Below are 11,880 nucleotides of genomic sequence, written 5' to 3' on the forward strand. Positions count from 1 at the left end.
GGTATAGAAATTGTAATTTTCTGAACATGCTCATCAAGTCGAGATGTCAATGGTTTTTTTTTTGTCCCTGTAGATTAGATGCGTGCGGCAGAAAGTTTACAATTTTTATTTATTCAAGGATGGATAGATGATGGTAATTTTACGTCTCACTTGAGGTTTAAATAAATTCTAAAATTGAATTAGTGACAAATTATGTGAGGTGTGTGTGTGTAGTTGCTGTGTGGATTGATATTAATCACTAAGTTATGTAAGCATGGTAAGATTGCTTTTGTATTTTTACTTGAATATTTTAGGTGGCCCTGAAAAGGGCCGATTTTCGCTGTTGGTGTTGCAAACAGCTTAGCCGCCGAAGCCGTACAGGGTGCGTCCCTGCCTCTTCAGAGCGTAGACGACGTCCATGGCAGTGACGGTCTTCCTCTTGGCGTGCTCGGTGTAGGTGACGGCGTCGCGGATCACGTTCTCAAGGAACACCTTGAGCACGCCGCGGGTCTCCTCGTAGATGAGTCCGGAGATACGCTTGACTCCGCCACGGCGAGCCAGACGGCGGATGGCGGGCTTGGTGATGCCCTGGATGTTGTCACGAAGAACCTTGCGATGACGCTTGGCGCCTCCCTTTCCGAGTCCCTTGCCTCCCTTGCCGCGTCCAGTCATGATGATGCTGTGATGCTTCGTTCGAAACAGATGCCTTCTGACGCAAACACGGCCTGTATATGTACCAACGGTCGCAAGCAACGAACGGTTTTCTCGCTGACCAATCGGAAACGAGTGCGAGACCGTTGGTGAGGGGCGGGGCTTTGGTTTGTAATAAATACAGCTCTTTGCTTTGAAACATCATCGTCTCGTCGCTCGTCGTTCATTCACAAGAGAGGAACTCACCATGGCCCGTACCAAGCAGACCGCCCGCAAGTCGACTGGAGGAAAAGCTCCCCGCAAGCAGTTGGCCACCAAGGCTGCCCGCAAGAGCGCCCCTGCCACCGGAGGAGTCAAGAAGCCCCATCGCTACAGACCAGGCACGGTCGCTCTCCGTGAGATCCGTCGCTACCAGAAGAGCACTGAGCTGCTCATCCGCAAGTTGCCCTTCCAGCGCCTCGTCCGTGAAATCGCCCAGGACTTCAAGACCGACCTGCGCTTCCAGTCGAGCGCCGTCATGGCCCTGCAGGAGGCAAGCGAGGCCTACTTGGTCGGCCTCTTCGAGGACACAAACTTGTGCGCCATCCACGCCAAGCGCGTCACCATCATGCCCAAGGACATCCAGCTGGCCCGCCGCATCCGCGGAGAGCGTGCTTAAGCATCTGGCTTGACATCAAAATCGGCCCTTTTCAGGGCCACCAATTTTCTCAAGTAAAATTACTAAGCAAAAATTGATTATAATTTTCGTTCCCTTTATGCACTAACCCAGTGACTATATTCTATTGATCTACTGCTTATTATTTTCTTCCCTCTTTTCTCAATGACTAAGAAATTGATATAATAATAATCTTATCAAACTACAACATTGATATATTATTACGGTGCATCACTTAATTGAATAATCATTTGCTTATGTATAATTATTAATCGCTTGTGCATCGATTTTAATATTGAAATTATGGAGTATTCGTCTTTAGTCCCCCTCATTTTATTAAAGAAAAATAAATATTTTTTTATTGGCTGCGAGGAGCTGAGTGGTAAAAGAAAATATTCATTTTTCTGATGAAGCTACGCTTCTCTGTCGGTTAATTTTGTTCCATTTATTATTGTTTTTGTGCCTTTTGACGATAAATATTACTAATTCCGCTCAATGTAGATTATCTCCTTTCATATTAAAAAATCATCATTGTGATAAAATAATTGAAAACTTTTCCTTATCTGTTCATCTTTTTATTATTGTGAGGAAGCAAGAGTTGATCGCCAATTGCGGCTCATACTTACTTAGCTCATCGCTAAATAAATATTGACCTTGGAACTTGGATATCGCATTCTCTTGAAGGGTTCTCTTAAAATCTGACAGCCGCCTATTAAGCAAGACATAGCGCGTTTCGTAATATGGAAGAACACAATGAGATCGTGATTTAAAGAATTAAATTATCCAAATAACATGTAATGAAATGGTAAAAGATGAAAAATGAATCAGGAAGCTCGTGTCGTTCAAAAAGTATCTATTATTTTTAATAATAATTCATAAATATAAAATATTAAGTGCATGAAATTTTAATTGGTCCAATTTTATTTATTTGGTCCAACAAAACTGTTAAGAGACGTTTTGTAAATTGCGATAAAACGCAAACATTTAAAATGATCAAGAAGATCACTTTGACTCTTAAAAAAACAGCAATTTTAATTTTTTAAATCTTATTCATATTACGAATAAAGACTGAAATAAACATTTCTGTTTGAGGTTAATTTTTTTTTTAATATATCAGTTTTATTTTATTTAGCTCATCATTATAAATTAAATTATTCATTATTAAAAATGGAGATTTTGATTTTAATATATTATTGTTTCTTTATTTGTTTGGATTTTAAAATAAAAACTTTTTATATTTTACGCAATTGTTTTTACACTCAAATTAAATTGCTGCACTAAATTTTCGTGGATAAATATTTCCGGCACTTGACAGCATGGTCACGTTTAATTTAAAACTCTGCTTATTAGTCAAGCGAGTTATTTGCACGCGCTCATATAATTAGAGCTCTCTGCACATTTTTTTTTTTTTAGCCGAGAGCTTCACTTTTCTTTTCTTTTCTTTGCGCTCATCTTATTAGCCTTGATGAATGGTTCTTATTATTTTTTACGCAAAATCCGGGATGCCGCACATCAAAGGCTCTCAACCTTGGCCGTCAAAAATAAAAAGGTATAAAACGGCTGGGCCAAGGTGGAGAAGCACCGCAGTCGTCGCTGACCGCCGAGATGCTCAAGTCCGCCGCCCTCTGCTCCGTCCTGCTCATGGGCCTGGCCCTGGCCTTTCCCGCCGAGGAGATGCTGATGATGAAGAAGGCCGACGTGATGCCGATGGCCCGATCGGCCGACACGATGGAGCCGAAAAGTGCAGGCCAGATGATGAATAAGATGACCGCGGAGAAGAAATCGGCGATGGACGACGAACCGGCCGCGGCAGTCGCAGGAGCCACCAAGGGATTCCCCTGCGAGGCTGGCAAAATCTGGTTCCGCAAGGAGTGCGTATCCAGCATCAAGTGGTCAAACGGAAACACCTACTACTACGGGAAATAATTTAAAATGATCCGTTAACAATTTTCTGAAATGTGACGCATAATTATTAAAAAATATTTCTTATACTTTGTCTTAAATAAAAATTAATTATAAACAATTTTGAAAAGGATGCTTCTTTTTGTTAATGTAATTTTTCAACTTTAATTTTTTTTAATATTTCCCTTTATTATAATTATATTGATCGAAGTATTTCTTTTTAATAATGAATACTACTCTTACCTCGAAAGGATACCAATAATAATAATATGAATAAAATGAGAAGTAATTAATCAACTCAAAATAATAATTAATTCTACTTAATTACTGATTATTAATTACTTTTGAATTTTTCTCAAATGTTATACACAAAAATTTTTAGCTTTTTTTAACAGTAAAATTTTATATTTTATTACATTATATTTTTTTATGGTCTAATTATTTCCATCTAGCGTAAACTGAAAACTGGAATTCGTATGAAAATGCAAAGCGAATATTTAGTTTATCCAAAAATTAACAGTAACATAATATGTAATGACTGAGGAATCTCAAAAACGTAGGGTGAGGCACTGATAATTTTGCTCCCTACAATACATTCAATTTGTCCAAATTTGCATGTAAATGAGCTTTATATTTGGCGTAGTCAATTGTGTCTCGGAGGAAATCAGATTCGTAATTCGTACATTCGTAGGTCTCTGAAGTAAAATACTTTGTATTTAAAATGGTCGGCTAGTCAAAGAACAAGTGGAATCCGCAAGTAGCATTCAGAAATAAATTCTCAGAGCTTCAGGCACTTTGATTTTACTGTTCATTTATAATAAAAAAATAACAATATTATAAGGACTTATACTGTTTCAAGATTTACCGTCACTACCGTAGCAGTTGATGGCTTGGAAGTCGAAATTGCAGCAACATTGAATGTAATAAATTGATAAAAGATTTTTAAGATAATTAATTTTTAAATTATTATATATTCCACGATAAAATAAAAAGATTTATTTAAAAAATTATTTCAACTATTATTGTGTGAGCCGTGTTTTCAGTCAAAAATCTTTTCATATTCCTAATTCCTATTTCTGAAATCAATTTAGATGTGGTAGCTAATATTGCTTATGTATTCTTATTTGAATTATTTGGGTGGCCCTGAAAAGGGCCGATTTTCGGAGTTTTGATGACGACTTATGCCTTCTTGTCGGTCTTTTTGGGGAGGAGGACGGCCTGGATGTTGGGCAGGACACCTCCCTGGGCGATGGTGACGCCGGAGAGCAGCTTGTTCAACTCCTCGTCGTTGCGGATGGCGAGCTGCAAGTGACGGGGGATGATTCTTGACTTCTTGTTGTCGCGAGCGGCGTTACCGGCCAACTCGAGGACTTCAGCGGCCAAGTATTCCATGACGGCGGCCAGGTAGACGGGGGCGCCGGCACCGACGCGCTCGGCGTAGTTGCCCTTCCTCAGCAGACGGTGGATTCTGCCGACGGGGAACTGAAGTCCGGCACGGCTGGAGCGGGTCTTTGCCTTTCCCTTCACCTTTCCTCCCTTTCCACGTCCAGACATGATGCTACGGTTGAGTGTTGCGGCGGTGTCAAGTCGACGAAACAGATGCTTACGGTACTCCAATAGCTTGTTTATATACCCATGAGCCGGAGTGGGGCGCGAAACGGGTCGATAGGAGCAGTAGCGCCCTCCGAGCCAATCGGCGGAGAGGAAACTAGCGTGGCGCTGCGATCGGCTCGCGCTGCACCCCGGCCTTTTGGAATATAAACTGCGACCAGCGTAGTAGGCATCAGCATCAGTTGCCACTGAACCGCACTCACCATGCCACCCAAAACCTCCGGAAAGGCCGCCAAGAAGTCGGGCAAAGCCTCGAAGAACATCACCAAGTCCGACAAGAAGGGCAAGAGGAAGCGCAGGAAGGAGTCCTACGCCATCTACATCTACAAGGTGCTGAAGCAGGTCCACCCCGACACCGGCGTCTCCAGCAAGGCGATGAGCATCATGAACTCATTCGTCAACGACATCTTCGAGCGCATCGCCTCTGAGGCCAGCCGTCTCGCTCACTACAACAAGCGCTCCACCATCACCTCCCGGGAGATCCAGACCGCCGTGCGTCTCCTCCTGCCCGGCGAGTTGGCCAAGCACGCCGTTTCCGAGGGAACCAAGGCCGTGACCAAGTACACCAGCTCCAAGTAAGCTGCGCCACAATATCCAGCGGCAGCGAAAATCGGCCCTTTTCAGGGCCACCCAAATCTTTCACGTAAATGTTACGCAAAGCAATGATACAAAATACAAAAGTTGATAATTTAGTCTTTAATCACTAGTGTCTCAAGCACCACATTCACCATTGACGGTCGCAAGATAATTAACTGTTTAAATTATTTACAGAAACAATTTAAACCGCAACTTTTAGCATTTAAATAAATTACAATATAAGTAATGCTAAATAAAATAGCTCATATCGGCTTTACTGCGAAGCAAAAAGCGCGTGGGAATAGAAATTAATAACATTTTATGACTTCTGCTAAAAACAAATTATGTATTTTTTAAAAATAAAAAGAAAATAAAATCAAGTGATTATAATCTTGCAGGTTATTTGAATTTCATGCATCATCAGTCATTTAGTGCGATCATGATCAGAAATCAGAATCGCCAGGGAAAAAGCTGTATAAAACAAAGAATGTCCGGCAGTAATAATAATTCAGTGTGTTGTCGCTACGGCAGCGGCGAAGAGATTGAGAGTGAGAAGGAAAATTGATAAGGATTTTGTATGATTAATAATTTAAATTTGCATTATCGAATATTTAATTATAATTTTTATTTTTATGATTAAAATTAATTTGTTTAATATTTTTTTATACTGAAAATATTAAATCTAATAAATTTATTTAATAAATTTAGCTGTGAAAAATATTTTAATAAAAATAAATTACAGTTTACTCTTTACTCTCAGCTCTCTTGACTAAAAAAACTATTGAAAACCTAAAAAGAATAATCTTAAAAATTGTTATCAATTTTTATAATAATATTTCAATTCAATTCACTTTTGTGCTATGTTATTGAATTTATTTGCTCACAAAATATACAAAAATTAAGGATGGCTCATCGGAGTGAGTGCGATTTACATTATTTACAATTGCTGACAATTGATCTCAACAGTCAACATCTACGGCTACGCCGATGGCCGTTAGGCCGTATATATCAGAATCAGTACAGATTACGGAATCAGGGACGGAGAGTGTGTTGTGTGTGATGCGAGCCAGTCGCACTGACGCACTCGCAGCGCAACGCTAGTTTCCTGTTTCCTCTCCGCTGATTGGCTCGGAGGGCGCTGCTGCTCCTATCGACCGGTTTTGCGCCCCACTCCGGTTCATTGGTATATAATGAAGCTGTTGTCAGAAAATATTTATCTGTTCCAGTTTCGTCGACTAGTGATGCCGTTTTTGTACCGGTATAAAACCTATAATAGGATAGGTAGGTTATTTTTAATAGGTAACAGGTTTAGGTATTAGGTGATTTTTTTTAGGTTTTAGGTTAACCTATACCTAAAAATTTCGCGCTCGCTTCGCTCGCTTCATGTTATTATTATATTTTTTTTTTTTTTTTTTTTTAATTACGTGCTTTAACATGATACATTTTTTTTATAGCTTTGCATCGATTTATTTTATTTTTTTTTTAGATAATCGTTTTAATTAGTTAAATATTTTATTTTTTATTTTACAGCTACAAGTTACAAAGGGTGTTGCGCTATTAATAATTTCATGAGTTTTTTCGGCTGCGGCTGACAAGAAAAATACTATTAAAATTGACTGCAGTTATTAATCAAAGATTGCAAAATTCTATTATCTAAATATTTTACCGTAAACCTATTTTAAAATCAGAATGAGCAAAAATAAATCTAGTAGACCTAACGCAGTGCCAAATAAATAAATTTCTGTTCAAATTATTATTTTAATTTATATAATAATTTATCAACATTAATTTATTTCTTCTTTTTATTATATATTTTGATTTTTGATTGACCCTGGATTGACCATTACCCTCTCTCACAAAATCAACGTCAAGGTCAGCTTGCAAATGCATGGCAACACAATCATTGATCATACAAAGCAATATAATAATTAAAATATTATTAGCCGCAATTTCCATTCAACTAAAAAAATAGTTTAAAAAATGAACAAACACAAAACGGTCGGAAGATGTTTTGCGTTTTGCACTCTGCGCCATTTTTATTTCTTTCCCTTTTTGGCCTTTTTTAAGGTTATTCAGCTAGATTAGATTAGTTTAGTTTGCTAAAAGCCGAAAAGTGTACGGAGATCTAAGAAATATATCAATAGAATATGCAACGAAAAATTACATGCCACCCAGCATGCCTACTATTTTTAATAATCTTGCAAGATCATGTTTTGGAGGAGAACTAGCCATTATTATATTCTCTTCGATAAAAAAAAATTTAAAAAAAAAATTAGGAAAAAAGAAAAGGAAATGGCTCACATCTAATCTGTCTGCTTAAATAGCCCAGCAACAAAAGTTACATGTTGCTGACTATATTCATTTACAATAATGTTTGTAGGCGTCAGTCTCAAGTTGATCCAATTGGTCTTTCAGATCACTATGAAAATAATTTTCATTAACTTATGTGTACGCGTATATATTTTTGATATTTTTATTATGATTGTTAGTACTTTGACTTTTTTTAAATGCAAATTTAATTTTAATTTTTTTTTAATCATAATTCCATTGATAGATTTCTGAGATCTCCGTGCACTTTTTCGGCTTTTCGCAAATTTTTAACGGCAGTAAATAATTTATTGGACTCTTTATGTACATTTCCCTTGTTTTTTATTTGCTTTCTAGATTAATTAAAATTGAATTTAAGGTGCCAAAAACTAATTCTAAAAAATTTATCCAAACTTTAAAAAAATATTTTCTTGTTGAAAAACTGTTTTTTAATAAAACAATATTTTAGTTTCAACACATTTTAAAGTTGGCTTCTATGGTCCAGATAACATTTTTATCCAAAATTACTCACCAAGACACTTATGCCAGCAAAAAACGATGGTATTAAATAAAGTTTATAAAGTTATAAAAGAAAAAAAGGGTGGTGCCTTCTGCACCATATCAATAATGGGTTCACAAGATTTTGACTTGGCCTGACCCCAAATAATAATAATAATAAACGCGCATACACAGATTGGATATGCGTGTTTGATCAATTTTATCATGTTATTTCCAACATTGCTAAATCAAGCTATGTATAGTTTCAATTTTATTCCATATATACATATTCGCGTCGACAGCCTAGAAACTAGTTAGAAAGATAAATCAGCGATGAGCGCTGGGATGTGACTTGTCGACTTGTGAGATATGTTTTGCATAAAATTAAATTTCCCTCAATAACTATATTCTTTTTATGTATTGAAAATGAGTTTCTAAATTTTGGTTAAAATTAACTTATAAAAATGACATAAAATTAAATTTTCTAGCATGAAACGACCTTACGCTTCGCGATTTTTTTTTTCATTTTTCGCATTTTTTTTTCAAAAAAAAAAAAAATTTCTAAAACCTACGAAAAAAATTGATAGGTTAGACTGCATTTTCCGCATTTTTTTCAAAAAAAATTTTTTCTAAAACCTAAGAAAAAAATTGATAGGTTAGACCAAAATTATTAGGTTTTAGGTTACGATAGGTTTTTAAAAAAAACCTACCTAACCTAAAAAACCGGTTATTTTTGATAGGTTTTAGGTTAACCTGTACCTATCGCGGCATCACTATCGTCGACCCCGCCGCAACACTCAACTAACTTATCATGTCAGGACGTGGAAAGGGAGGAAAGGTGAAGGGTAAGGCAAAGACCCGCTCCAGCCGTGCCGGACTTCAGTTCCCCGTCGGCAGAATCCATCGTCTGCTGAGGAAGGGCAACTACGCTGAGCGCGTCGGTGCCGGCGCCCCCGTCTACCTGGCCGCCGTCATGGAGTACTTGGCCGCTGAAGTCCTCGAGTTGGCCGGCAACGCCGCCCGCGACAACAAGAAGTCGAGAATCATCCCCCGTCACTTGCAGCTCGCCATCCGCAACGACGAGGAGTTGAACAAGCTGCTCTCCGGCGTCACCATCGCCCAGGGAGGTGTCCTGCCCAACATCCAGGCCGTCCTCCTCCCCAAGAAGACCGACAAGAAGGCATAAGTCTTCATCAGAACTCCGAAAATCGGCCCTTTTCAGGGCCACTCAAAAAATTCAAATAAGAACACGAGCAATGACGATTTAAAATTTGTAGTTGCAAAGAATTAAAATTTAAACGTTTATTATAATTTGATATTATCATTTAATCTCATGATCAATTAGCACTGAAATATTCAATAGCAATAAATGGTATATACACTAAACGAGGGAAAATTTGTATATTGATAAATCACTTCATTTTCATTACATGTCCTATATTATTGGAATTTTCATATTTCCCCTGGAGCTGCATTAATGTTGCTTGTTCTGGCAGCGCCGAATTTGGAGGAAATCTCAATATCTGCAAACTGCATTTTCAGTTTTCCTGGCCTGCCAGATCTCACCGAGGAACTTGTCGAGGGCCATATTTTGCAGAAATTAAAGAAATTTAAATTAAGGGAACCAGGAAAAATCACACAACTCAACCCTATGCATAAAAGATTCCTCTGTCTCCTTCCAGTTTACGCTCCTAGACTGGACTGGAAGAAATGAAAATTCAGACAACCAATGTTCTACTTTTAGATAAACTTCACATTTCTGTTCAGGGTTTTGCTTTAAAATATATTAGTCCTGATTTATTGCAATCAATAATTGCATTCAATAATGCAATGTAGCAAAAGTACAATTAAAAATAGTAAATCAATGAGCCAAACTTTTTAGCGTCAATAAATTTACTAAACATAATATTTTCAAAGTATATAATTGACCCAGAAGAATAAATTATAATAATTTAATTATAGATATTTATTTTCACCAGAAGACCCCTAGAAAATTATATATTAATCTTTTTTTTTATTCCATCATCAATCGTGGCATTATTTTTTTGTACCTGCTGACGTAACTGTAATAAATAATTTAGAATGCTTTTACAATATTAAGTTAACAATCTACAATGGAAATCTCTAAAAGAAAAACTGAAATCTTTGACAATTTTAATTTTTTCTGTAATTCAACTTTTTTTCTTGAGGTGTGTTTATTTCTATTTAAAGGATGGTCAGTCAAGGATAATCTGATTATTTAAATTTAAAAAATAAAAATGAAGCCAACACCACTTGAATTCTCACAAATTTTTTTATGAAAAATTGAAATATTGCTGCCCAAGAAAAAATAAATAATAAGTATTCCAAAACATAGCAAAGCTTAAGCTTTAGTGAAAATTATACTTCATCAAACTTAAAGCATCAGCGAAAATAATTCTTTAAAATACGTTAACGTTTAAATAAAAATTGTAAACTGATCATTTAAACCATAGATACATAAATTGCTTAGTATTTTTACTTGAGAATTTTGGTGGCCCTGAAAAGGGCCGATTTTTCGCCGTTGTTGTTACTGCTTAAGCACGCTCTCCGCGGATGCGGCGGGCAAGCTGGATGTCCTTGGGCATGATGGTGACGCGCTTGGCGTGGATGGCGCACAAGTTGGTGTCCTCGAAGAGGCCGACCAAGTAGGCCTCGCTGGCCTCCTGCAGGGCCATTACGGCGCTCGACTGGAAGCGCAGGTCGGTCTTGAAGTCCTGGGCGATTTCACGGACGAGACGCTGGAAGGGCAACTTGCGGATCAGCAGCTCAGTGCTCTTCTGGTAGCGACGGATCTCACGGAGAGCGACCGTGCCGGGTCTGTAGCGATGGGGCTTCTTGACTCCTCCGGTGGCAGGGGCGCTCTTGCGGGCAGCCTTGGTGGCCAACTGCTTGCGGGGAGCCTTTCCTCCGGTCGACTTGCGGGCAGTTTGCTTGGTACGGGCCATGGTAAGTTGTTCTCTGGCGGATGAGCGACGAGACGATGAAGTTTGGGAAGCAAAGTGCTGTATTTATTGCAAACCAAAGCCCCGCCCCTCGCCAACGGTCTCACACTCGTCTCCCATTGGTCGGCGAGAAAACCGTTCGTTGCTTGCAACCGTCGGTACATATATAGGCCGTGTTTGCGTCAGAAGGCATCTGTTTCGAGCGAAGCTTCTCAGCATCATCATGACTGGCCGTGGCAAAGGAGGCAAGGGACTCGGAAAGGGAGGCGCCAAGCGTCATCGCAAAGTGCTTCGTGACAACATCCAGGGCATCACCAAGCCCGCCATCCGCCGTCTGGCTCGCCGCGGCGGAGTCAAGCGTATCTCCGGACTCATCTACGAGGAGACCCGCGGCGTGCTCAAGGTGTTCCTTGAGAACGTGATCCGCGACGCCGTCACCTACACCGAGCACGCCAAGAGGAAGACCGTCACCGCCATGGACGTCGTCTACGCTCTGAAGAGGCAGGGACGCACCCTTTACGGCTTCGGCGGCTAAGCTGTTAACAACACCAACGGCGAAAATCGGCCCTTTTCAGGGCCACCCAAAATATTCACGTTAGTGTGCATAAGCAATGAAGTTAAAATAAATTTAAACAAATAACAAAATATCTAATATATCTTTGATATCAAAAATAGTATGTGATATTGTGATAGACAAAATAAACGATAATTTAATTTATCCTTTCTATTTTTTTTCAA

At 38.8% G+C, this 11,880-nt stretch overlaps 7 protein-coding genes across 7 annotated transcripts; 4 read left to right on the forward strand and 3 right to left on the reverse strand.

Moving 5' to 3' along the window:
• Nucleotides 1–332: 332 nt before the first annotated feature.
• On the reverse strand, nucleotides 333–665 carry LOC132204831 (histone H4). Its single transcript, XM_059633641.1, has one exon. It carries the CDS (start codon nucleotides 649–651, stop codon nucleotides 340–342), a length of 312 nt encoding a protein of 103 aa, XP_059489624.1. The 5' UTR covers nucleotides 652–665; the 3' UTR covers nucleotides 333–339.
• A 204-nt stretch (nucleotides 666–869) lies between these two features.
• LOC132204825 (histone H3) lies at nucleotides 870–1,291 on the forward strand. Its single transcript, XM_059633635.1, has one exon. The coding sequence runs from the start codon at nucleotides 878–880 to the stop codon at nucleotides 1,286–1,288; it is 411 nt and encodes a 136-aa protein (XP_059489618.1). The 5' UTR covers nucleotides 870–877; the 3' UTR covers nucleotides 1,289–1,291.
• Nucleotides 1,292–4,354: 3,063 nt separating this feature from the next.
• On the reverse strand, nucleotides 4,355–4,765 carry LOC132204832 (histone H2A). Its single transcript, XM_059633642.1, has one exon. It carries the CDS (start codon nucleotides 4,739–4,741, stop codon nucleotides 4,367–4,369), a length of 375 nt encoding a protein of 124 aa, XP_059489625.1. The 5' UTR covers nucleotides 4,742–4,765; the 3' UTR covers nucleotides 4,355–4,366.
• A 226-nt stretch (nucleotides 4,766–4,991) lies between these two features.
• Nucleotides 4,992–5,794, forward strand: LOC132204829 (histone H2B-like). The gene has a single exon (XM_059633638.1). The coding sequence runs from the start codon at nucleotides 5,003–5,005 to the stop codon at nucleotides 5,375–5,377; it is 375 nt and encodes a 124-aa protein (XP_059489621.1). The 5' UTR covers nucleotides 4,992–5,002; the 3' UTR covers nucleotides 5,378–5,794.
• Nucleotides 5,795–6,604: 810 nt separating this feature from the next.
• Nucleotides 6,605–9,412, forward strand: LOC132204828 (histone H2A). Its single transcript, XM_059633637.1, has 2 exons — nucleotides 6,605–6,655; nucleotides 8,920–9,412. Exon 2 carries the CDS (start codon nucleotides 8,991–8,993, stop codon nucleotides 9,363–9,365), a length of 375 nt encoding a protein of 124 aa, XP_059489620.1. The 5' UTR covers nucleotides 6,605–6,655; nucleotides 8,920–8,990; the 3' UTR covers nucleotides 9,366–9,412.
• A 1,322-nt stretch (nucleotides 9,413–10,734) lies between these two features.
• LOC132204826 (histone H3) lies at nucleotides 10,735–11,151 on the reverse strand. Its single transcript, XM_059633636.1, has one exon. It carries the CDS (start codon nucleotides 11,143–11,145, stop codon nucleotides 10,735–10,737), a length of 411 nt encoding a protein of 136 aa, XP_059489619.1. The 5' UTR covers nucleotides 11,146–11,151.
• Nucleotides 11,152–11,324: 173 nt separating this feature from the next.
• Nucleotides 11,325–11,773, forward strand: LOC132204830 (histone H4). The gene has a single exon (XM_059633639.1). The coding sequence runs from the start codon at nucleotides 11,366–11,368 to the stop codon at nucleotides 11,675–11,677; it is 312 nt and encodes a 103-aa protein (XP_059489622.1). The 5' UTR covers nucleotides 11,325–11,365; the 3' UTR covers nucleotides 11,678–11,773.
• Nucleotides 11,774–11,880: the final 107 nt, after the last annotated feature.

The sequence above is a fragment of the Neocloeon triangulifer genome, unplaced genomic scaffold, assembly GCF_031216515.1.
Source record: "Neocloeon triangulifer isolate White Clay Creek 2 clone unplaced genomic scaffold, ASM3121651v1 ptg000022l, whole genome shotgun sequence".
Classification (NCBI taxonomy): domain Eukaryota; kingdom Metazoa; phylum Arthropoda; class Insecta; order Ephemeroptera; family Baetidae; genus Neocloeon; species Neocloeon triangulifer.